Source organism: Budorcas taxicolor, chromosome 25 (genome assembly GCF_023091745.1).
Source record: "Budorcas taxicolor isolate Tak-1 chromosome 25, Takin1.1, whole genome shotgun sequence".
NCBI lineage: Eukaryota > Metazoa > Chordata > Mammalia > Artiodactyla > Bovidae > Budorcas > Budorcas taxicolor.
In genome coordinates, this window is record NC_068934.1 from 36,503,675 (window position 1) to 36,530,024 (window position 26,350).

The following is a 26,350-nucleotide window of genomic DNA, read 5'->3' on the forward strand; positions in this document are numbered from 1 at the left end:
TCCTCCAAAAGCCCCAGAAACAGTTACTACCTCAGTAGTGATAAACATTGCTGGTGGCCCAACGATTGTCTTGAAATGCTGTTTTTCCCTAAAAGATAACAGTTCAGTTGAGTCGCTCAGTCGTGTCCGACTCTGCGACCCCATGAACTGTAGCACACCAGGCTTTCCTGTCCATCACCAACTCCCGGAGCTTACTCAAACTCATGTCCATCGAGTCGGTGATGCCATCCAAGCATCTTATCCTCTGTCGTCCCCTTCTCCTCCTGCCTTCAATCTTGCCCAGCATCACTGTCTTTTCCAATAAGTTAATTCTTCGCATCAGGTGGCCAAAGTATTGGAGTTTCAGCTTCAGCATCAGTCCTTCCAATGAATATTCAGGACTGATTTGCTTTAGGATTGACTGGTTGGATCTCCTTGCTGTCCAAAGGACTCTCAAGAGTCTTCTCCAACACCACAGTTCAAAAGCATCAATTCTTCGGTGCTCAGCTTTCTTTATAGTCCAACTCTCACATCCATACATGACTACTGGAAAAACCAGAGCTTTGACTAGATGGACCTTGGTCAGCAAAGTAGTATCTCTGCCTTTTAATATGCTGTCTAGGTAGATAATAACTTTTCTTCCAAGGAGCAAGTGTCTTTTAATTTCATGGCTGCAGTCATCATCTTCAGTGATTTTGGAGCCCAAAAAATAGTCTCTCACTGTTTTCATTGTTTCTCCATCTATTTGCCATGAAGTGATGGGACCAGATTCCATGATCTTAGTTTTCTGAATATTGAGTTTTAAGCCAACTTTTTCACTCTCCTGTTTCACTTTCATCAAGAGGCTCTTTAGCTCTTCTTTTCTTTCTGCCATAAGGGTGGTGTCATCTGCACTTCTGAGGTTATTGATATTTCTCCTGGCAATCTTGATTCCAGCTTGTGCTTCTTCCAGCCTGGCATTTTGCATGATGTACTCTGCATATAAGTTAAATAAGCAGCAGGGTGACCATATATAGCCTTGACATACTCCTTTCCTGATCTGGAACAAGTATGTTGTTCCATGTCTGGTTCTAACTGTTGCTTCTTGACCTGCATACAGGTTTCTCAGGAGGCAGGTAAGGTGGTCTGGTATTCCCATCTCTTGAACAATTTTCCACAGTTTATTGTGATCCACACAGTCAAAAGCTTTGGCATAGTCAATAAAGCAGAAGTAGATGTTTTTCTGGAACTCTCTTGCTTTTTTGATGATCCAACGGATGTTGGCAATTTGATCTCTGGTTCCTCTGGTTTTTCTAAATCCAGCTTGAACATCTAGAAGTTCATGGTTCAGGTACTGTTGAAGGCTGGCTTGGAGAATTACTCTTGCCTGGAAAATCCCATGGACGGAGGAGCCTGGTAGGCTACAGTCTATGGGGTCGCAAAGAGTCGACTTCATTTTCTTTCTTTGCTAGAGTATGAGATGAGTTCAGTTATGTGGTAGTTTGAACGTTCTTTGGCATTGCCTTTCTTTGGGATTAGAATGAAAACTGACCTTTTCCAGTCCTGTGGCCACTGCTTAGTTTTCCAAATTTGCTGGCATATTGAGTGTAGCACTCTAACAGCATCATCTTTTAGGATTTGAAATAGCTCAGCTGGAATTCCATCACCTCCATTAGCTTTGGTCATAGTGAGAAAGGAGAAAGGAGCAGTGATCCCACAAGAGACTGACCCAGACTTGCCTGTGAGTGTCCAGGAGTCTCCAGCAGAGGCGGTGGTTGGTGGTGGCCTGCTGCAGGGCTGGGGGCACTGAGTGTGGCAGTTCGTGCAGGGGACCTTTTGAAGGAGGTTGCCATTATCTTCATCACCTCTACCATAATTGGGCTCAGGTCAAACAACAGGGAGGGAACGCAGCCCCGCCCATCAACAGAAAACTGGATTAAAGATTTACTGAGCATGGCCCCGCCCATCAGAACAAGACTGTTATCAGGAAGCTTCCATAAGCTTCTTATCCTTATTCCTCAGAGGGTGGAGAGAATGAAAACCACAACCACAGAAAACTAATAAAACTGATCACATGGACCACAGCCTTGTCTAACTCAATGGAAAGACAACAGGATGTCTTGGAAAAATGTCTGATTGCAAGTGTAGGCAGAGAATGTACAAGGTGCCCCTGAAACATCTGGCCAGAAAGCAAAGAATGATCAAAGATGAGGAGGAATAGATCAAACATGACTCAGAACTCACTTAAAGACATTCCTGCTGGTCACAGAGGGGAGAGTTTGAACATCGATAGCATAAAAATGGCAACAAACCAAAAACATATCAAATACATTTAAATCCAAGAAGCCATAATAATACACAAACAAAGCGAACACCAATTGGTTCCTTTGGAAGATGCTAGGGAGCTATTTTGAAAACTGCTTATAGAGGGAGAGTCAGGCCTTTAGGACAGGAGGAGAAGAGGGTGACAGAGGATGAGATGATTGGATGGCATCACCAACTCGATGGACGTGAGTCTGAGCAAACTCTGGGAGATAGTGAAGGATAAGGGAAGACTGGCGTGCAGTCCGTGGGGTCACAAAGAGTTGAACGTGACTTAGTGACTGACCAACAACAACAGGCCTTTACTCTCCCCTTCCTGTAGAAACATTACCACCAGGTAACCACATAGATGATAAACTTCTCTATTTAGAAGTATTCCAGCATGTAAATAAACAAGGGGTGATAAGTTAAAACACTATTGGTTATACTTCCTGAATTTAGAGTCTAAGCATGGGACTAACAAGACAGAATGAGATAATCAGACAGGGACCTCACTTGAAAGACACATCACCACCTATTAAGCATCTTCCCTCCAAAAAACAATCAAACTGGGACTTCCCTGGAGGTCCAGTGGTTGAGACTCTGCAATTCCACTGCAGAGGGTGCAGGTTCCATCCCTGGTTGGGGAACTAAGATCCCACATGCCATGCAGTGCAGCCAGAAAATTAATTAAAAACAAAAAACAATCAAACCTTTATCTGATTAAGCCTCTGCTCAGTCACTTCAGTCGGAAAAGGCAATGGCACCCTACTCCAGTACTCTTGCCTGGAAAATCCCATGGACGGAGGAGCCTGGTGGGCTGCAGTCCATGGGGTCGCTTAGAGTCAGACATGACTGAGCGACTTCACTTTCACTTTTCACTTTCATGCATTGGAAGAGGAAATGGCAACCCACTCCAGTATTCTTGCCTGGAGAATCCTAGGGACAGGGGAGCCTGGTGGACTGCTGTCTATGGGGTCGCACAGAGTCGGACACGACTGAAGCAGCTTAGCAGCAGCAGTCACTTTGGTAGTGTCCGATTCTGTATGACCCCATGGACTGTAGCCTGCCAGGCTCCTCTGTCCATGGGATTCTCCAGGCAAGAATACTGGAGTGGGTAGACATTTCCTCCGCCAGGGGATCTTCCAGACCCAGGAACTGAACCCATGTCTCTTGCATCTCCAGCATTGGCAGGATTCTTTACAACTGAGCCACCTGGGAAGCCCAGGCCTTTAGATACTACAATTTGTAGAAAATACAAACGGAGAGGAAATTCACTAAAGAGACAACAATGGGAGAAGAGAATCCACAAAAATCCTGTGGAAAGTCTTCAGGACAAATGGTTTGATTTCTTCAGTAAATAAGTTGTAAAGGAAGGAAAAAGGGAATCTCTAGATTAAAAGAGACCTAAAAAACATATTTAAAACAGAACAGACAAACCAAAAGTGGGTTGAAGCTAAACCCTGATGTGCAGAGATTCAGGCCTGCATGATAAAAACCATTCCAAAAAAACATGCAAGTAATCCCCAGAGAGGTGGGTACACAGCTAGTCAGGGGGGATGTGGGGTTGTTTGGGGACCAGCACATGGAGGGCTCAGGGTTGGCTGTGTTGACAAGATACTGTTGCCTGAGAGTAATCCAGAACACTGTATATTTATTTTATGCTGTTTTTTTTATATTTGTGTTGCATTTAACAATAAAAAGTTTTAAGTGATAACAGAAAACCAGAAAATGTTTTCACTTATTCGTTTAGTTTTAAAATAATTTAACACTTCATAGTATGTATCTCTATCAAATTATCTTGTTCTTTAAGTGTTTACTCCCCCTGACCCCCACAACTACAATGTCCCATGACAGTAGGAACAGTTTCTGAAAAGGAACATTTTCTATCCTATAGGGCCTTGTATCCTCCATGTTAGAGCAGTACCTAACATGCTGTAAATATACAATAAACGTGTTGAATGAATGCTGAATAAAAGTAAGTAAATCAATAATCTAACAAACATTTATTGAGTATGAACTGGGGAACAAGCAGATAGCAATCCTGGCCCTCAGGAGCTTTGTGGGGTTTTTAAAAAATTTATTATTATTTTTTAACTTTTTATTTATTTATTTTTGGCAGTGCTGGGTCTTTGTTGCTGCTCCAGCTTTTCTCTAGTTGTGGAGCAGGGGCTGCTCTCTAGTTGTGGTGAGTGGACTTCTCATTGCGGTGGCTTCTCTTGCTGCGGAACACAGTCTCTAGGGCACACGGGCTTCAGTAGTGCGGGTGCGTGGGATTAGTTGCCCTGTGGCATGTGGGATATTCCCGGACCAGGGGTCAAACCTGTGTCCCCTGCATTGGCAGATGGATTCTTTACTACTTCACCACCAGGGAAGTCAGGTGCCTTGTGTTTCGAGAGGTGGCTGATGGAGCGCCATGTATCTGTCATCACAACGGGCTGGAGTGGAACCAAGCAGAAGAAGGCAGTGCTTCAGGAGGTCATGTGTCATCCAGGAAGGAGAATATGGTGGCTTGGAATAGAGAGACATAGTAGAAAGGTCGAGGAGGAGACAGATTCCAAATATTTTTTGGGGTAAAACTGACAGATTTGTTTCTTGGGGCTGAGTGGGACAAAGAAAAAGAAATCAGTGATGTCTTGTGTGTGTGTATGTGCCAACATCATGGATTTTTTTTTTTTGCATCAATTTTTATTTTATTTTGAAGACCCCCACAGCATGCCGGGGTCTTCATTTCCCAGTCAGAGATCAAACCTGTGCCTTCAGAATCTTAACCACTGGATCCCCAGGGAAGTCCCCAGAGATGTCTTTACAATTTTTTCATTAAGTGGATGAAGCCAATATCACCAAGGTGGGCAGACCTGAAGTAACATAAATGAGAGACGCTCACGACACTGAAAGCTGCCCTCCCCACTCCGCCCACAAAAGGAGTCGCATACCTCCTCCCAGGCTCCTTCCGGCTCCCCTCCTACCTCACGGAGCTGTGACTGCCTTGCGTGTAGAAGGCAGCCAGTGCTGTCATTTGAATGCAGCGTGCATGCCATGCATTTACTGCGATTCCAGGCTGGGAGAGGGCGGTGCAGGCCAAGACCCTTCCCTCACACTGTGGCGCATCAGCTGGGTGTGCACCATGCGTGTGACAGATGAAGAAGTGTAAGCACATGTCCTGACGTTAAACCCGCTCACTTTAATCCTCATAAATTATGCACATGGGTAAGTGCTTCCGTTCCTAAATGGTAACTGAGGAAACTTGAGAGCAGACAGCCTGTCGGATATAGCCAGGTTCTCACGCTCCTAAGGGGTGTGTCCAGACTCTAACCCGTGTCGGCCTCAGCCCGTGTCACACAGCCTCCACCATCACCTTTCTCTTCCCCTACAAACACTCCGTGTCCAAAGCTGCCATCCCCTCCCCGTAAGTCCTGCTCTTCCTGACCCTAGGACTCTGTCCATGGGGGCCTCCTCAGAAGGCTGCTCCAACCACCCAAACATCCCTGGGGCCAGAGCTACTTACAGGGTGTCCACGGGTGGACCTGGCTGCAGGCTGAAAGACACTGGCTTCAATGGGTGATGACATGGAAGGGAGTAGGGGCCATGTCAGGCAGCTCCAGCTCAAGTTTAAAATCATCGAGCTCTGCTGCTCAAGGTGATGAGATCGGGCGCAAACCCAGGTGAGGCAGATCATGCCAGGCCGGCCTGCGGTGGCCACTCCTGCGAGGACAAGTTTGCACTCGAGTCTGGTGTGGGAGAGGTCTGGAAAGAGCAGGGGAGAGCAGAGTCAAACTGTTAGGGAGCCCTCGTCCATGAATGTATCTTAACCTTCTAGAACAAGGACTGTATTTGACACCTACTTCCCTGTGTAGGGTAAACATGAACTAGATTCTAAATACCCATTGTCTGGTGGGCACAGCCTTCTCTCTGCAGGATGCCCACCCACACCCCGGGCCTTGACAGCAACACTGCATCCTCCTGGCGTCTTCCCCATATCACCCCACCCTTCCTTTTCTCCTTGGCCCGGTGAAATCCAAATTCAGCCCAAATGTCACTCCTATGAAGGTGTCACAGGCAGAGTTCATCTGTCCCCCTCAGTTCCCCCAGAATCTGGAACTCTTCTCAACTAGAGCTTGCACACCAGGGCGTTTTGATTTTCCTGGTCCATGTAAGAGCTCTCTAAATGTGGCTGCAGGGAAGCACGAGGCCATGAAACTGATGAGCATGTGAGCATATTACGAAGATCAGGCTTCTGCTCTTGGCTTTTTTCACGTACCATTTAGGAACAGAAGCACTGACCTCACATGTCATGAGTTTAGTGTCAGGATATGTGGTTACACTTCTTCCTCTGTCACACGCATGGTGTGCACTCAGTAAGCTGACAGGACACAGTGTCACGGGAAGGATCTTGGCCTGCATCACCTTCTTTTGATCTGGGATGGCAGTAAACGCATACATGTACATTGCATTCAGATGACAGCACTGGGTGCCTTCTACGTGCAAGGCATTCACAGCTCCATGAGGTAAGAGGGGGTGCTGAAGGAACCTGGGAGACAATATGAGATGCTTCTTTTGTGTGTGGGGCGGGGGTGGAGTAGCATTTTCAGTGCCATGAGTGTCTCTCCTTGTCATTACTTGGGATGGGTTACTTTCAATCATCTACCCTATCTTAAGAATACTGCATCACTGGTGACTGTAGAGCACCTACTTTATACACCTACAAATTCCCTAGGTGATTTTGTCCCATTATGCAGAAAAGTACATTCTGACATCTTCTATTTAGCTTTAGAGTGCTTCATATGGCAGAAGGTGGCAGATTTTTTTTTTTTTTTTTGCTACTTATTCAGTGGACATGATTTACTAGCGCCAATCACTGTGCTAGGCCCTGAGGACTCAAAGGTGCATAAGACATTGACAGAAATGCAAAGAAAAGGTGATAAATACCACAATTTATCTCTGCTCACTGCAGCCGGGCTGGGGGGGTGATGGGGGTCTTGCTAGACGACGCTGGGGTTGTGCATTGCCTCCTCACACTCCTACCTGGAAGAGATGTTTATCATCTGCCATTTGTCATTTCCCTGCCCACAGCTAGCCATATGGCCACATCTAACTGCAAATCCTTGCCTGTGCCTAGAAGGCAGAGACCTAGAAATATTTTGTGAAGAACACAAATGACTATTGTTGTGGCAGGTGACTTTCTCCTGATGTGCAGAGATGTCTGTGAAGGAGAAAGGCTTCCAGTGGGTGACAAGCACTAGGAAGAGTGCAATGGTGGGGAATTCTGGCTGCAGAGAAGGGATCCCAGTAGGAGTGCTGGGAGATGAGTTAGCAAAGGAAGACAGGTCACACTGTGACAGCCAGGCAAGGAGGTCCAGGATTTGATCCAGGAGACACTGTGGGCTTCATTTATTTATTTACTGGCTGCGCTGGTCTTTGTTGCAGCTCTCGGGCTCTCTGCGGGCTCACTTAGTTGTGGAATCTTTGACATGCGGAATCTTCCTGGATCAGGGATTGAACCCATGTCCCCTGCCTTGGCAGGCAGATTCCCAACCACTGGACCACCAAGGAAATCCAACACTGAGGGTTTTAAAGGAGCTGTGGTGTAGCATGAGTGACCTGACTGCCGTGTGTAGGAGAGATAAAAGGGTGGCCAAACTGGAGGCAGGAGATCCATTTGCTTATTATTATTATTTTTAAATGTATCACTTTGTTCTCTTTGTAGGGTGGCCAGATACAGCAGACCTTGAGCATGTGAAAGTCACGTGGTTTCTTCAATAAACCTTGGAGCTTCTGCAGTTCTCCTGGGGCCCACAGACTGTATAGTCCTGAAGAGTCAAATATTAAGCTTTCTCGGCAGCCACACCTTCCTTTGATGTTTGGGTTATTGAACATAAACAATGTGTCTTCAGCATCATCCGTTTCTGTTTCTAAGAGTGCTGGCTGTGCTTTCTTCTTGATAAACAGTCTGAACTGACTCCATCTTGAACAATTTCTTCATCACAGTTTCCTTTTGTCTTTGTATATTCCAGCATGTAGGAAAGGCCATTACAACCCCTGGTTGGGACACCAACTTGCAAACCTATGTGTTCAGGCTTATCTTTTTAATATATATATATATTTATTTGACTGTACCAGGTCTTAGTTGCGGCATGCAGGATCTTTTTCCATTGTGGCTTTTGGAATCTAGTTCCCTGACGAGGGATTGAACCTGGATCCTCTGTATTGTCAGTGTGAAGTCTTAGCCACTGGACCAGCAGGAAAGCCACTGTAGTCTTAGCCACTGTCCGGACAGTGGCCCGGACTAATGGAGCTGACATCCTCCCTGTCTAGGTGCCCCAGTGCCTCAGGCCAGAGTGCAGCACCACAGCTTCTCTCCATGGACACAGTGGGCACATTCTCCATTTGATTCTTACACTAATACAGGCGAAAAGAATCCACCTGCAATGCGGGAGACCTGGGTTTGATCCGTGACTTGGGAAGATCCCCTGGAGGAGGGAAAGGCTACCCACTTCAGTATTCTGACCTGGCGAATTCCATGGACTGTATAGTCCACGGGGGTCGCACAGAGTTGGACACGACTGAGTGACTTTCACTTTCACTTTCTAATCCAGGCAAAGGTGGGTAAGAGCTTGGAGTGGGATCCTCTGAATGGAGAGGAAAGAGAGGATGCTACACATCACCCACTTAAGAGAAAGACTTGGTGAGGTCTGGAACAAATTACATACAAGACGCAAAGGAGGGTGGAGAGTCAGGTTTGGAGCCTAGGAGAATGATCATATTATAACTGGAGGAAACAGTGCAAGATGGACAAGTCTGGGAAGGACATTCGGAGCTTGCTGTCTGCAAGTTCAGTTCAGTCAGTTCAGTCGCTGAGTCGTGTCCAACTCTTTGAGACCCCATGGACTGGAGCACACCAGGCTTCTCTGTCCATCATCAACTCCTGAGCCTACTCAAACTCATGTCCATCGAGTCGGTGATGCCATCCAACCATCTTATCCTCTGTTGTCCCCTTCTCCTCCTGCCTTCAATCTTGTCTAGCATCAAGATCTTTTCAAATGAGTCAGTTCTCTGCATCAGGTAGCCAAAGTATTGGAGTTTCAGCTTCAGCATCAGTCCTTCCAATGAATATTCAGGACTGATTTCCTTTAGGATTGACTGGTTGGATCTGCTTGCTGTCCAAGGGACTCTCAAGAGTCTTCTCCAACACCACAGTGCAAACGCATCATTTCTTCGGCGCTTAGCTTTCTTTATAGTCCAACTCTCACATTCATAGATGACTACTGGAAAAACCATAGCTTTGACTAGATGTACCTTTGCTGGCTGCAAAGGGGGGCTTTTATTTTGTTTACTCTTGTCTCCAAGTACCTAGAGCAAGGCTCAGCACACAGTCTGTGCTCAGTATTACTTGTTGACTGTGTAATACCAGTAGAGCATGGAGAAGTTCCCAAAGAACTGTTAATGCCAGATTGCCACTTTTTGTAATGTCAATGCTAGGAAGGCAGACTGCTGCTACTAAGTCGCTTCAGTTGTGTCCGACTCTTAGTGACCCCATGGACTGCAGCCCTCCAAGCTCCCCCATCCCTGGGATTCTCCAGGCAAGAATACTGGGGTGGGCTGCCATTTCCTTCTCCAGTGCATGAAAGTGAAAAGTGAAAGTGAAGTCACTCAGTTGTGTCCAACTCTTAGTGACCCCATGGACTGCAGCCTACCAGGCTCCTCCATCCATGGGATTTTCCAGCCAAGAGTACTGGAGTGGGTTGCCATTGACTTACCTCCTTTTTAAGTTATTTTAACAATGCAGGGCATGTTGGCTTTGTGGGTTTTTAAAAATATTTATTTGGCTTCGCCAGGTCTTAATTGCAGCACGTGGGATCTAGTTCCCTGACCAGGGATCGACCCCAGCCCCCTGAATCTTAGCCACTGGACCACCAGGGAAATCCCAGATTTACCTCCTTGAAACCATAAGATGAGTTGCTGAGAAAGTGTAGAGGAAAAACAGGCTGAAAGAGAGAGCTTTAGGAACCTTGATGTTTAGGGGCAAGAAGGTAGGACTACAATCCAGGGAAGGTGGGCATTGGAGGCCTGAGCCAGGTAAGGCGGGCATTGGAGGCTTGGATCTATGGGTATCAGATGCTGCAGATGGGTGATGGAGCCCAGGACAGAGAAGAAGGCACGGGGTTGAGGAACTTGGGGAGGGCTGGGCGGGCAGCTGCTGGCAGGAGGGATGGAGGGCAGTGGCTGGAGGGCCAGGCTGGCCCAGGGGCGTTCCTGGGTTTTGTTTGGGTTTGGAGGGGTTCTACGTGGGACCTGGATGTGGAGCTAGGTGAGGAGAGCTTGAAGATGGAGGGAGGCAGGGACGGAAGGAAATCGTGGCAGGCCTCCGAGAGGCGGCTGGGAGGCTGTCTTCCAGCGGAAAGGGCCACTTCTAGGCGAGGAGGAGGGCAGAAGGGTTAAGTTTCGCCATCGCTCGGTCCCTCCCGCGGGCCTCTTCGGTGCGGGGCACAGTGCGAGCCGAGGGCCACCTCGAGGCAGGTAGTCAGCCTGGCGGCTCCACCACCTTCAGGAGGTGGCCGCGCTTCCCGGTTCCCCAGGGGAGGAGGCAGCCGCGAGCCCGGTGGGTGGGGGCAGGTGGGGGTGGGAATGGGGAAGGGGAGGGGACTGAGATGGGGGAGGAGTGGGCCGGGGTGGGGGCGAGGGCGGGGAGGGCACGGGCCGGGAAGGTGCGGCGGCGCGGCGGGCGGGGCGGGGCGACCCGGGAGCCACACCCTGAAACTACCTGCGCTCGACAGGAAGGGCCGGGCAGAGCCTGGGCGGCCGGAGCGCTGGGCCTGCGATCTGAACGAGGCCCGTCCCGCGCCCCGGCCCCGGCCCCCCGGCGATGGCTAGAGCCCCACGGCCTCCGGGACCATGAAGAACGAGCGGGCGCGCAGGGGCGCAGGCGGCTCCGGTGCCCTCGGCGCTGGACTCAAGTACACCTCGCGGCCGGAGGTGGGAGGCGCGGGCGCCGTCGAGGCGGGGCGCGCGGGGGCTCCGGGGTCGGGGGGCTCCGAGTGGGGGCCGGGGTGGCCAGGGAATCGGGGGGTGTTTGGCGCCGGGGGCACCAGGGGGACCGGGGAACCGGCAGCGCCGCGCTTGTCTCGGCCGAGGGAGCCGCTGCGCTGCCGGTTTGTGGCCGCGGCGCCGGCCCGACAGGTGGAATTTCCTGCTTGGCGGGTGCCTGGCCGGACCTTCGGCTGAGCCCCGCGGTCCCCTCCCCCGGCCCTCTCCCCCACCCCAACCCCGGGCAGTTCCCTGGCCTGGAAGTGGGCTCGTCTCGGCACCTGATTATCTCCGCGCTGTCCGTGCGCCTCGGGAAGGAAGCCGCGGCGCAGGCTGCGAGCGGGGGTTTGGGCCGGGGAGGGAAGTTTCAGGCGGCTCTGGCGTTCTGGAATCCTTGGCCTCTGCGGGAATTTGCTCGTGTCTTACTGGTCAGAAGGCATCAGACCCCCCCGGGCAGAGGGCAACCGGGAGCCCAGAACTTCGGTTGCCATAGAACGTGAAGCTTAGGACTCCAGGGTGGGGCTTGCTTGGGCTTCTCGGAAGGCGGATGGAGCCCTTTGGGAAGGAAGTGGGAGCCTGTGTCTTGAACCTGTTGGAGACTCTGAAGCAGGGAGCTCTTGTTTGGCGGAAAGAATCTTTGTTGCTGTTGTTTAGTCGGTCAGCCCTGTCCCGCTCAGTCGTGTCTGACTCTTTGCGACCCCATGCACTGCAGGACGCCAGGCTTCCCTGTCGTTCACCATCTCCTGGAGTTTGCTCAAACTCATGTCCATTGGATTGGTGACGTCATCCAACCATCTCATCCTCTGTCGCCCCCCTTCTCCTTCTGCCTTCAATCTTTCCCAGACTCAGGGTTTTTCCTAATGAGTTGGGAACTTGAAAACATTGAATCTTACCATAGAGAGTGGAAATGGGTTGTTAGTTTCTTTACTGACGGCCATAAAAGGGCACCCTAGGTGGCAGTGCCCAGGCAGGACTGGCAGCCAGGCCTCCACCTACCTGTAGTGGGGCCCCCAGCGTCCCCTGCACACCAGGTCACCGGCACTGAGGGCTGCTGAGACGCAGGAGCTGTTTGGCGCTCTGCAAACATGGGCCTGTCCCCCTCCTGAGACCCTGGGGCCAGTGAGCTCCTCTACTGGCCTGCACTCGGTGGTTGGGCCCATACTGGGCCTGATTTGGGAGGTCTCACCGACCAGTCCATTTCTCCAGTGGTGTGTGGACTGAGGGAGCTTGCCAAAGACTAGATTTAGGGTCTGCCCTGGTGCCCTGAGCCACCAATCACAACTGAGGTGGGCATTCTTTTCTCCACTTGTCCACCCTGTGCGGGAGGAAGCAGGACTCAGCACCCAGTCTGGAGGCTGGGGTCTGTGGCCAGTTGTCTGCCCTGCTGGCGGCCGATGTTTCCTTTCCATAATTTCTGTGTTTGCGAATCCCTGATAATTGCCTGTTAATAGGAGCTCTAGAGCCCTGCCTTCTCAGCAGAGAGCCTGCTGTCTGGTGGTGTTATTTCAGGACTGTTTTTCTTCCCTCCCTCTTCCTCACTTCCCTTTCAGGGACCCTCTCCAGCTGACACTGCCCACATGCCACACTGGCCTTTGAGCTCCCAAGGCCACCCGTCAGCCCTCACTTCCTTCCCCTTTGGTCCCTCCTCATTTCTCACCTTCCATGAAGCTCATCCATTCTCCACGCCAATTCTGCCGTTTTCTCCCACGTGGATCACTCCATCTTTCCTCCCGCCAAGCTCCTCCTTGTAACCGGCAGTACCGTGTCCCGGTCTTGGGCTGGGCTCTCAAAGACAAATAAGATCTGGCTATTTCCCTGGAGGCCCTTACGCTCTTGAGAGCCATGGTAAGAGATGTGCATGAAAATTAGACGTGACTCTGGGCTCCCCTGGCAGCTCACACAGCAAAGAATCCGCCTACAATGCAGGAAACCCAGGTTCAATCCCTGGGATGGGAAGGTCCTTTGGAGAAGGAAATGACTACCCACTCCAGTACTCTTGCCCAGCGAATCCCATGGACAGAGGAGCCTGGTGGACTATAGTCCATGGGGTCGCAAAGAGTCAGACATGACTGAGCGGTTGTTTAACACTGTCCTGAAGAAAGTAGCTTGCTGTGCCCAAAACTCATTTCAGTTTCTCCAGGAAGTCTCCCCTTGTGCCTTCCTGCTTCCTGCTTCCCCAGCTCTCTCACACTCTGGATCACCCTGCCATGTTTGCAGCCAGGGTCTGCGGACTCTGCCTCAGCTGTCTTCTGACCAGGAGCGCAGCCGCTGCCCCTGGGTTTGTCCTCTGCGTTCGCAGAGCCAGCCTGGGTCACGCTGAGTCCCTCAGAAGCGCTGTTGCTTTTGAGTTCCTTTCTCCTGGCCACTTCCATCCCTTTGTGGAGGGAGAAAGGTTCTGTTTGGTGATGCTTGGATCTGGCTGCCTCCTTCCCAAGGCTGATGACTCTGGCCCCAGCGCCCTCCACCTGATCCTATTACTATTAAGTGGGAGGTGGCCATCTTTGTGTTCCCTGGTGTTTGTAGAGACCTGATGTGCATGTCCTGTCTGGCGACCATGAGCCCAGCCTGCATGCGAGTAGGGACACGGATGTCAGTTATCATGGACACTGACGATAACTGGGAAGCCTGCCTCACTAGGTGTCTTGGCCCCAGTCGAGCCTTAGATGGTGGTCAGGCAGCTGTTTGGAAGGAGTCCTTGGTTCTTTCTAAAGTCAGTGTTGCCTGGTGAGACTCAGTGTCCCCTCGGCATGCAGAGACCAGGATTAGGAGAGCAGATTTGGTGGGGTCAAAATCAGATGTCTTGGGGGCCAGGCTCTGCAGCTCTGGCTATTCTCAGGGTCTCCTCTCTTTAGTAGTTGGTCATCCACATGACAGATAGTTATTAGGTGCCCATCGACAGAGCACGTGCCAGGCCCTGGGCAGTAGTCCTGAGGGAGAGCCCAGCCACACAGTCTCTGCCTTCAGGGACCGCCCAGTATAGTGTAGCAATGTTATTATTGTTCAGTTGCTCATGTGTGTCTGATTCTGTGATTCCACGGACTGCAGCACACCAGGCTCCTCTGTCGTTCACTATTTGCCAGAGTTTGCTGAAACTCATGTCTATTGAGTCAGTGATGCCATAGTGTAGCACAGAGATATTTGATTTTTCATGGTAAGAACTGGGTTCTGGAGAAGCTGGGGGGCCACTTAGGAGGGGTGTCTGACTCAGGCTTGAAGGACCAGGGTAGATGAATTATAGCCAGAGCCACCTGTGACGTGGTGACAGGAATATTTAATGTGGAGCCAAGACCTGGTGCCACTGCTTTCCCTCAAGGTGATCTCAGAGATGTTACCTAATCTTTCTATGCTTCAGTTTCTATGTTATAAGAATGGTATGTATGTTACAGGCTTGTTGCAAAGATTAAAAGGGATAATTTACATGCAAGCCCTTTATAAGGTTCAGCCTGGTGTACAGGTGTGTGGCTTGTCTCCAGAACACAGGGGATGTCTCCCCAGTGATGGAGACCCTCTTTATTTCTCCTCCCTTTACTCAGCTTCTATGAACAAGGTCCTCCTGGGAAAGGGAAACGGTGCTGAGGCCGGCTACTCGACCCTTTCTCCCTCCCACCACATAAAACAGAACTTTAAGCACTTCCTTCTTTCTCGGTTCTGTGCTGGCCCCTCCGGAAGGGGAAGGCCCTGTGCTGGGAGGTGTATGCGGTCGGGGTTTGGGGGGCGTTACTGAGACCTGGGTGCTGTGAATGGTCAGGAAGCCTGTGTTCCTCAGCTCTTACCCAGCCTTCCCTCCACCTTGGTCCTGGGAACACCTGGAAATCCATGGCCTTCATTTAGGACACGGGAAAACTGAGGGTAAGAGAAGATGGCACTAGCTTGACAGCTGCCCAAGGAAGAAGGCTGTGTCGCCTGCAAACCCCTGGGAGTCTCCTTGGTGGGGGATGCATCTCATCACAGCCCCCTTCCTCCGCCCACACCTGACGGCCAGCTGTGGTCTGTGGCTGCTGTGGTTCTGGAGTTCCCCTGGTGCCATCTCCTTCTCTGGCCTGTGGTTTTGCCCAGGCTATTGGCTCATGTCTTCTAAAAGAGAAAGTCTATTCTTAGAAAAGTAGTGACTGTGTGACAAACCCCCAAGGAGCCCAGGTCCCAAACATGTGGCTTCTGGCCACATGCATGCTGCTGGAGTGTTTAGAATACTAATCATTGCTGAGTTTATTGAGCATGGACCATGTATTATACCTCTTAGCATCAGTACTGTTATTATCCTTTTATAAGTGAAGGAAGTGGAGCACAGAGAGGCTAAGTAACTTGCCTAAGGTCACAGAGCGAAACAGTGGTGAGATCAGGATTTGAACCCAAGCAGTCTGGCTTTGTTATATTCCACTTGGACTGCCTTAGTGAAATACAGGGCTAGTAGCCCAGTGGGCTCAGAAAGGGATGAAGCACTAAGGGTAAGAGCTGATTTGATTTGGTAAGAAAATGGATTTTTCTTCTTGGGACTTTCTGGGACTCAACATATTTATAATAACCATTTGGTAGTATAGGAAGGGTCACTGGGAACTTCTGAGAGGCTCGTGGAACTCTCACCCGGGCTGGCAGTGGTGAGAAGAGTGTTTGGGGTTTGCTCAATGTTTGTGGGCAGTATTTGCCCTTTTTTCTTTGCTAAGAACTTTTCTAGAAGCAGATTCCTACTAAGAATTCCATCTTGGAAGCTCACGTTTTCAGAATTTGCTTGTTCCTCTAGGCTTAGCAACAGAATCTTTAGAATCCTTGTGATGGTTGACTAGCAGCTCAGAATCTTGGATCCTTTGTTCTCTTGAGTTGGTGGTGATGGTGGTGAAATGTGAAGAAGAATAGGATGACAGTCATTACTACCCATCACTAAATATGAGCACTTTGGTTTATTCTTTCTTATCCTCACAGAAACTATAGGAGAAAAATGCCTATAGTTTATAGATGACCATGTGTATTCAGTTGCTCAGTCGTGTCTGATTCTTTGTGACTCTGTGGACGGTAGCCCACCTGGCTCCCCTGTCCATGGGAGTCTCCAAGGAAGAATACTGGAGTGGATTGCCATCTCCTCCTTCAGGGGATCTTCCCCACCAGGGATCAAATCTATGTCTCTTGCGTCTCCTGCCTTGGGAGGTGAATTGTTTACCACTGCGCCACCTGGGAAGCCCCGACAGATGACAGTACTGAGATTCAAAAGGTTTGCATAATGGCCCAATCCCAAAGAAAGGCAATGCCAAAGAATGTTCAAACTACTGCACAATTGCAGTCATCTCACATGTTAGCAAAGTAATGCTCAAAATTCTCCAAGCCAAGCTTCAATAGTACATGAACTGTGAAATTCTGAATGTTCAAGCTGGATTTAGAAAAGGCAGAGGAACCAGAGATAAATTGCCAACATCCGTTGAATCATTGAAAAAGCAAGAGAGTTCCAGAAAAACATCTACTTCTGCTTTATTGATTACACCAAAGCCTTTGATTGTGTAGATCACAGCACACTGTGAAAAATTCTTCAAGAGATGGGAATACCAGACCACCTTACCTGCCTCCTGAGAAATTTGTAGGCACCTCACAAAGCAACAGTTAGAACCGGACATGGAACAGACTGGTTCCCAAGAAAGGAGTAAGTCAAGGCTGTATATTGTCACCCTGCATATTTAATTTATATACAGAGTACATCATGTGAAATGCTGGGCTAGATGACGCACAGTTCGAATCAAGATTGCCAGGAGAAATATCAACAACCTCAGATATGCAGATGATACCACTCTAATGGCAGAAAGTGAAGAGGAACTAAAGAACCTCTTGAAGGTGAAAGAGGAGAGTGAAAAAGCTGACTTAAAACTCGACATTTAAAAACTGAAGATCATGGCATCCAGTCCCATCAGTTGATTGCAAACAGATGGGGAAACAATGGAAACAGTGAAAGACTTTATTTTGGGGGGCTCCAGAATCACTGCAGCCGTGGTGACTGCAGCCATGAATTTAAAAAACACTTTCTCCTTGGAGGAAAAGCTATGACCAACCTAGAAAGCATATTAAAAAGCAGAGATATTACTTTGCCAACAAAGGTCTGTCTAGTCAAAGCTATGGTTTTTCCAGTAGTCATGTATGGATGTGAGAGTTGGACTGGAAAGAAAGCTGAGCGCTGAAGAATTGATACCTTTGAACTGTGGTGTTGGAGAAGACTCTTAAGAGTCCCTTGGACAGCAAGAAGATCCAACCAGTCCATCCTAATATTCAGGAAATCAGTCCTGAATATTCATTGGAAGGACTGATGTTGAAGCTGAAACTCCAATACTTTGGCCACCTGATGCGAAGAACTGACTCGTTGGAAAAGACTCTGATGCTGGGCAAGATTGAAGGCAGAAGGAGAAGGGGACGACAGAAGATGAGATGGTTGGATGGCACCCCCGACTCAATGGACATGAGTTTGAGCAAGCTCCAGGAGTTGGTGATGGACAGGGAAGCCTGGCGTGCTGCAGTCCATGGGGTCGCCAAGAGTCGGACGCGACTGAGTGACAAGACTGAACCGACGGAATGGCCGACAGGCAGTTAGAGGCAGAGTGAGAGTTCAAACCTAGATCTGTGCGACTTCAAAGTCCGCGGCCTTAACCGCAAAGCCATTGTACAGTTGTATTCCGAAGGGTGGGTGATTGACGCACATTCCCAGGAAAGCCTTGGAACACGTGGTTGAACAGAGAGTCCTGAGCACCAGGCATGGGTCCACTGCCGACCTCTCACACCACACCCGACTGGTTTCTCCTTTGATGAGGTTGGTAAACCTCACCTGGTAAACCAGGAGACCGACTGGAGAGGACGCTGAAAAATGTAGCTTTAGTTTAGGATACGCATGGTTGAAAATTATTTTATTGGAATTAAAAAAAATTTTTTTTTAAGTTTATTTTTGGCTGTGCTGGGCCTTCGTTGCTGTGCGGGCTTTTCTCTAGTTGCGGCGAGAGGGGGGCTACTCTTCGTCGCGGTGCCCTGGTTTCTCATTGCGGTGGCTTCTCTTGTTGTGGAGCACCAGCTCAAGGGCGCGTGGGCTTCCGGGGTTTCGACTCCCCGGCTCTGGAGCACAGGCTCAGCAGTTGTGGCACAAGGTCTTAGTTGCTCTGCTGTAGTGGGATCTTCCCTGACCAGGGATCAACCCTGCGTTGGCAGGCTGACTCTATACCACTGAGCCGCCAGGGAAGCCCATAGTGGGAATTTTAAAATTGAAGGACTTCACCTGCCAGAGGAAACGAATCAGGTATAGTTTTGCATGCTCTGTGCAGTCTGTGCCATGTTACAGGGGTTTTGCCTAGTGTGTGGTTGCACATGTACAGTGTATGTTCCGGAAGGCGTCTCAGCCTCCTGTCTGCTGGGCACAGTGGAGGACTGCAGGCTGGAGGAACGGGTGTCTCGCTGCACAGCTGTGCCCAAGAGGGTGCCCTCGCGCACCCAAGTTGCTCAGGGCGGTGGCCTTGGGGCTGTCCCTGCATCCTTCCTGTGTCGTTTCTTATATCGAAATAGCTTTGACGTGGTCTTGGAGAAATCGTCTCTGTCGGTGGCATCCTACCGGGAGGGAAAGGCTGACACCTGGGATGACTTAATCATGAGTCAGAAGGCCCTGGGCTGCCTCCGGAGAGGCCGTGCAGAATAGCACTCTTTCCGGCTTCGCTGAGAGTGAGCGCACCACCCTGACTGCAGATGCCAAGCCTTCAGCCTCCCACGGCTGGGACCGAAGGAGTCCAAGGAGCCCTCAGGACGGCACAGCAGACCCAGAGTTTTGAGTTGACGAAGCCAGGCCTGTAATGTGTCTCCCTAAAATGTCAAGTAAATCTCCCCGCTCCCCAGCGTTTTTACTTGGTCATACTTTAAACAATTATTTTCATATTCTATTTTATTTATTTTTGGCCACATCTCACGGCCTCTGGGATCTTAGTTCCCTGACCAGGGGTTGAACCCAGGCCCTCAGCAGTGAAAGCGTGCAGTCCTAACCACTGGACCGTCAGGGAATTCCCTAGAGAGGCTTTTTAACATCTTGGTATTGCCTGTGTATATTTTCTATTAAAAAGTTGCTTTCTTTTTCTGATTGTTGAAGTTAGGAAAAGACTCTTATTTATCTTTTGCTGTGTGGGTTTTCTCTAGTTGTGGTGAGCAGGGGCTACTCTTCTTGTGGTGTGCAGACTTCTCATTGCGGTGGCTTCCTTGTTGCAGAGCACGGGCTCTAGGGCGAGTGGGATTCAGTAGCACACGTAGGCTCAGTAGTTGTGACCCACGGGTTTAGTTGCTCCACTGCATGTGGGATCTTTCTGAACCAGGGATCGAACCCGTGGATGAAACCTGTGTCTCCTTCATTGGCAGGCAGTTTCTTAACCACTGGACCACCAGGGGTGCCTCAGGACTTTTTTTAAAAAGTTGAGCAATGTAGAAATATACACAGTGAAATTCCTCTGAAATTTTCTCCCCCAGGTTTCAGAATCCCTATAAGTAGTTTGATTTCTATTCCCCCAGTCTTTTATGCATGAACCAATACTTGTATACATATTAATATTATGTGTACATATATTCTTTCCCAAATGGAATCATAATGTTCTTCCTGTTCTGCAGCTAAAGGCATGGTTGTAATGAACTAATTCATCACACATTTATTACAGATCTTTACGCATGCTAGGATTGTGGAACAAGACATGGCTCCCTCCCGCTCCCCACCTCCATCCTTAAGGAGCAGGTGGTTGACCTTGAGCACTGACCAACTGCCACTGGAGCTGTGCTTGGGACGCTGGGGAGACTGAAAGGGGCAGGGCTTTCCTGCAGAGCTTCTCAGAGGAGGCACCTAAGCGGGAGTTTGGAAGGGTGGGAAGGGCCCAACACTGACTTTGTTTTTCTTCAGTTAACATTGTATTTTAGAGAGTTCTTTCCTACTCTTTGAAAAGCTATTCTTGATTGCTGTGTCAAGTTTCATCAAGTGGATGTGTCATTCTGTATTGTTATTTTATTTGTGGTATTTGTGTGTGCTAATTGCCTGTGTTTTGGAACAATGAATGGAAACAGAGCCAAAGGGCTAGGGGAAGAAATTGACAAACAGCCCTGATCCGCTTGAATTCTGCTGCTGAATTCTGGGTTCCAGGTCTTAACGGGAACTTTGCTCCGGTGAAGTGGCACCAGACGACCAGAGGTTCAGGAAACAGTTTGAACGGTTGGTTGAGTTGAGCATTTGAGCTGGACAAAGAGCAGACCCAGAGGAGTGTTTTTGTAGCTGCTTGGAGCTGGAGGAGATGGGAGGAACGAGGCTGGTTCTATTGCAACGCTAATATGCTGGGCTATTGTGATGCCGAGCGCCCTGGGGGAAGGGAGAATTTTGTAACGCTGGCTGTAGCCCTAAAAGCTGTTTCCCCCAGAAAGGGTGGCCCCCAGGGGATGGGACCAGACACAGTTCCGCAGTTCTCTGCTCCCTCTGTCCTTGCACGGGTTGTAATCGTGGACTGGGGCCTCCAGGCCTCTCCCTGGGGATGGGGCTTTCTTGTTTGCATATTCAGTGCTTTCTCCCAAACTGCTAGATTTGCAGTTGAGCTAATGTTCCTGGCCCTGGAGGAGGAAATGGCAACCCACTCCAGCATTCGTGCCTGGAGAATCCCATGGACAGAGGAGCCTGGCAGGCTGCAGTCCATAGGGTCGCAAAGAGTCGGACACGACTGAGCAACTAACACTTTCACACTTTCACTTTTCTAACATTCCTGGGGCCTTCCTGGTGGCTCAGATGGTAAAGAATTTGCCTGTAATGCAGGAGACTCGGGTTCGATCCCCGCATCAGGAAGATTCCCTGGAGAAGGAAATGGCAGCCCACTCCAGTATTCTTGTCTGGAGAATCCCGTGGACAGAGTCTGGCGGGTTACAGTCCGTGGGGTCGAATCCATGCCTGCTGCACTGAAAGCGAGGAGTTTTAACCACTGGACTGCCAGGGACGTCTTGGTTCAGAATCCTGACTGTTGGTAGATACACAGACATATACATACACAGACATACACCAGTGATAAAATCTTACGGAACTTAATAATCAGTACAAGTAAAATAGGAAATCTGAATCAGATCTGTGGGTTATAGCAGTGTCGTGGTGTTGTAGTCTTATGAGATGTTACTATTGAGGGAGACGGGTGAAGCGTACAAGAGATCTTGGTATTATTTCTTACGACTGCATTTGAATTTACAGTGATCTCAACAAAAGTGTTAACGACTAAAAAAGCACTATCCCATGAAACTGGCCCTTGGGCTCAATGAGAATAAAGTCAAGAAGAAAGACGTTAAGAAATTGCATGGTGCTCCTTTCACCTTTGTCTTCAGTTTCTCCTTTGTTAGCTTCTTAGTCTTGTTAGTTTCTAAGTTTCTTGTTCAGTTTCTTTCTGGTTTAGCTTCTGGGGGAATGTGCCTGGTTTGGCCCCTGCAGGCAGATACTTCTGCTCCCGGTCAGGTGACAGGAGAAAGGTGGGCGTGGCTGGGCCCAGAAGAGGGTTTCTGACCAAAAAGGGCACAGTGGGGGCAAAGTTTGTGGGATCAAAGAGACTGGCTGTATTGAGGGGTGCTGCTCTGTTATAGAATCTTGGAGCCCGTCTGAGAGAGAATTCTCTGGAATTACAAAAGAGGGGGAGCGTTTAACTGAGGACTGGGAGAGGAAGAGACCGGGAAGGTCTAAAGTTAGATGCTGAAGGTATAGCACGTGGCGGGGTGGCTGACACCAGAGAGCTTGGTGAGCTGTCAGCTGATCCCTGGGTAGACTGAGCTTTCTTTCCGCTTCCAGGGGAGTGGAGGCAGGTCTGGAAAGTTCCCTGGGCCTTGGAACCTGTCTTGGGTAGGCTACTTAGTTCTGGCTGTGAAGAGCGAAATCCTTCAGTCAGTCAATCAGGTTTTAACCCTGGGCAAAGTCAAGGGTAGAGGGTGTGGGGGAGAGAAGCAGTAGAAAGAGGAAACTGGGGCGCCTGACCTCCCAGGACTGCCTGTCTGCCCGCTGTGCCCTGGGGATATCATTGATGCCAAGGGTCTAAGTGAGGAGAGGTCCCAGGGACAAAGACTGTGGACTGAGGTGGTCCACAGACACTTCCTGGAGGGGCTGGGCCCTGGCTTTGTCCTCGGGGACACACTGGGCTTCAGAGGTGGTGATGGGAGCCGAGCCTTTCAGGGTGGCGGGATGGGCACCAGCCTACTTCCCCACAGGTCTGGGGGCCACCTGGCTGAGGACAAGGTTAGCACGCCCAGACCAGTGTTGGAGGGGTAGAAATCCACCCAGCCCGACCCCTCGTAAAAGAAAGAAGAGGCTTGTATCTGCCAAAGCTGGTTGCAGGTGTGTGTGGTCCTGGTGCCACAGTGGGGTGGCCAGGCGGGGCCCTGGGCAGTGCCAAGAATGGGGAGGGGATACAGGTATGAAACCTGCAGGAGCCGGACGCTGACTGGCAGAGAATCACCAGGTCCTGTGCCCACAGTTGACTGAGTCAGACCCTGGGAACTTTCTGTCCAGCTCTGACCAGGTGTACAGAGTTTGGGTTTATTTCCTCCAGTGGGAGCTGTTGGCTCTGAGTCAGCTTTCTATTCTCCTGGATGCCTTGGGGTCACAGATCTGCAGGTAATTCTGGATTCTCTGTAGGGCCCCGGCACCTCACCCATTTCCTGGCAAGTCAGCAGCTGAGAGAAGAGACCAGGTTGAAAGGGAAGGGTCAGAGGGTCGAGCAACAAGAAGGCAGAGAGCTCAGGGAGGCCATCAGCCGCTGACGAGCCTCGGCTGGCAGTGTGTGTCTGCTGGCAGCCTCCGGGACTTCTGGGTGCTGCTCATAAGCTGTCGTGGGGGGGCCCTGAGCTTGGACGCCAAGTCCAGCCCCTCTTGCAGGTACCTTGCATCCCAGGCGGTAGCTTAAAATAGGCCAACTGAAACTGACATGACCCAGCTGGCGGGCTCCTCTCACTGAGAGGGGAGGTGGGTGGGCCGGGCCAGCAGCCTCCAGGAAAGGGTAGGCGGCCTGGCTGGTACTCTCCAGATCCATTTCCCGAGAATGACCTGGGATGCGGGTTAAGCTTGCAGACCCTGGGGTGGTGCCCCTGCCCCGCAGCATCGGAATCTCCCGGGAGAGGGGCCAGGGGTTCTGGACACTGGGCAAGCCCTATGCTCCTTTCGCTGGTGTATTTTAATCATTATTTTTCACACCAGGCAAGTCTGGGAAATGCTGGGGTGGTGCGATTGAGGAGAGCCTCTTGTTTCTTGAGAATCTGGCTTCTTTGGGGAATCAGTCACCCCAGGGCTGGTGAGTGAGTGGATTCTGAAGTGGGTGTCTTTTCCCTTCTCCTTTGTTGCTTCAGTCATCCTGTGATGAGCAGATCAGGTGTCCTCTCTGTGCCGGTCATTGTGCAGGGCTGGGACTGCAGTGACAGCAGAGTGAGTGAAATCCCTGCCCTTGAGAGCCTGCATGTCGGCTGCTTCCTGCCTACAGCCGCTTGAGTGTTTTTTGATGGGTGCTGGTTTTTTAAGATTTATGTATTTACTTTTTGGCTGTGCTGGGTCTTCGTTGCTGCGCCTGGGTTTTTTCTACTTGCAGAGAGCGGGGACTGCTCTAGCTGAGGTGCACGGGCTTCTCATTGCAGTGGCTTCTCTGTTGCGGAGCACAGGCTCTAGGGCATGTGCGCTTCAGTAGTTGTGGGCTCGTGGACTCTAGAGCTTGGGCTCAGTAGTTGTGGCATTCAGGCTTAGCTGCCCGATATGGGGTCTTCTCGGACCAGGGATCAAACCATTGCAACGTAGATTCTTATCCACTGGCCCACCAGGTAAGCCCATGCTGCTGATTAAACTGGAGAGAGCCCATCGAAGTAGGGCCCCTCCTGCCTGGAGACAGGGTCCCTTTATAACTAGCAACTTGAAGAAGGGGCCTTTCTCCAGGTTCACCCCTGGTATCTCAGTGCTATGCATTGTACTGCACTCAGTATCTCCCAGGGTGACAAAGACAGTGTTAGGTTTTGGAATTAACTCCTTGCTCTGTCATCTCTGGTGGCCTTGAGCCACACTGAGTTTCTAGGGACTCTGGCCAGGATCTAACTTGACCTGGCATTGGGAAGTGGCCAAGAGAGTTATGCTGGCTTTGTCTTTTCCTCTTGAAAATAAAGGCATCTTCGAAGTCGCACGAGATGGACCCTCACCTTGGGAAATGATTGCAGGCATGCACACCATGCTTTCTTGTTTGAACCATCTCATGGATATTTTATGGTTCTTATCATGGAATTGACATCCATCCTGGGCTTCCCTGGTGATCCAGTTGTTAAGAATCCATGTGCCAATGCTGGGGACACAGGTTTGATCCCTGGTCTGGGAAGATCCTACGTGTTGCAGAGCAGCTAACCTGTGTGCTGCAACTACTGAGCCCATGCTCTAGAGCCGTGTCCCGCCACTAGAGAGTAGCCACCATCCTCCTCAGCTTGAGAAAGCCTGTGTGCATTTAAAACCCAGATCAGTCAAAAATAAAGAAACAAATAACTCTTAGAAAAGAATTGAAATCTGTCCCACCTGGTGGGTATACTGAGTCACGGAGACTGTGACCAGCAGTCACGGTAGAGCTGGGAGTGGTGCATGAAGCCAGCCACCCTGTCTAGCCTCAGGTCAGTGTCTGCAGCCAGCGACATCACTTCTGCCCCTTGATCCTGATCCTCAGCTGCAGAAGCACGTCATCAGGCGTCACGTGAGGGCGTTTCATGGCCCCTCCCAGGACTCTCCGTGACCTCTTTAGCCTCAGCTTCATCCCCTGCCTTCCCAACAGATCACACCCAACCTTGGCCAAACGAGGAACAGTCTTAAAAAGGAGAGCCTGGTGTGACTATTTATTTCTTCCCTGTCTACTTTGACTGGAATCTCGCGTGGATTTTTGGGTCGTTACTGTCCTTTCTGCTGTTTGTAAACACAAGTACTCACCAGTAGCTGTTCTCCTGCAAGAACCGTAACGGGCTGCCAGCTGCAGCTGCTGGCTCTGGATCTGCTGGTCCCTGGAGCCGGTGGGAGAGCCGGCCTAGGCGGCGAGCAGTGGTGCCAGCCCATCCGGGGGCAATCGGGGAACTGGGCGAAGGGTGCTGTCCAGAGGAGGCTTCTGAGGCTGACTTGGACACAGTTTTGCTTGGTAAGCATGTAGCTTTTAGCTCTGGTGAGTTTGGTACTTAACAGGAGTAGGGTGGCTACAAGGGTCTGTTGTTTACTCACTCAGCCGTGTCCAACTCTTTGCAACCCCATGGACTGTAGCCCTCCAGGCTCCTCTGTCCATGGGATTCTCCAGCCAAGAATACTGGAGTGGGTTGCTATTCCCTTCTCCAGGGGATCATCCCTGATCCAGGAATCAAACCCATGTCTCCTGCATTGGCAGGAGGATTCTTTACCACCGAGCCACTGCGGAAGCCCACAAGGATCTTTCCTATAGCAGAGATCTTTTCCTTTTTACCTTCTATAAATTTGTTTTTTGGACAACCCCTGACTTTGGGGAGGATAGGCATCATTTGCACTGGCGTGCTTTAAACCGACAGAAAATATGATATTGTCTACGGTTTACATGTCCCTACTCCTGGGTCTTGGGGTGGTACCCCCCTATCCCTCCAGGAAGTCGGGTGGACTGCGTGGTGATTGGATTTGCCCTGGTGTCCCACTCCCTGGATCATCCCTCCAGGAGCTTTGTGTGCACCTGTGAGTCCCTCCTTGTGCACCTGTGATGTCCGTCTGTTCTCCAGGAAGTCATTCCTCACTCTCTTGTCTGAGCTGGCCTTGAGCCTCCAGGATCTGACTCAAGCCGGCTGGTGAGAAGAGGCCACGAGAGCTGTGTGGCCTCTGTTTGTGGTAGGCCAGCACCTGCTTCACAGCACAGCACGGGTTTTATGTGTGCACCTGCAAACGTGTTTACTTTATGAAAGAGAAAGGAGATGCCCAGGTGGGCATGCAGATCCTCCCACTTCCATCGGCTCTCTGGCCTGTAGAGGTGGTTGCATGTAGGGAGAAGGCTGTGTTTGCCGTTGAGCCTGAGCCAGTGGGAACTGCCTGCCTCCTATTTCCCTGGGGGCCTCCTGGTCCCAT

At 50.3% G+C, this 26,350-nt stretch overlaps 1 protein-coding gene across 1 annotated transcript in view; it reads left to right on the forward strand.

Annotated features, from left to right (window-relative positions):
* Window positions 1–11,151: 11,151 nt before the first annotated feature.
* The window catches only part of ST14 (ST14 transmembrane serine protease matriptase), a 37,779-nt gene continuing 22,580 nt past the window's right edge, over window positions 11,152–26,350 (forward strand). The window contains exon 1 of the mRNA XM_052662372.1: window positions 11,152–11,232. Coding sequence (XP_052518332.1) covers window positions 11,152–11,232 — 81 coding nt within the window. The remainder of the gene's footprint in view (window positions 11,233–26,350) is intronic.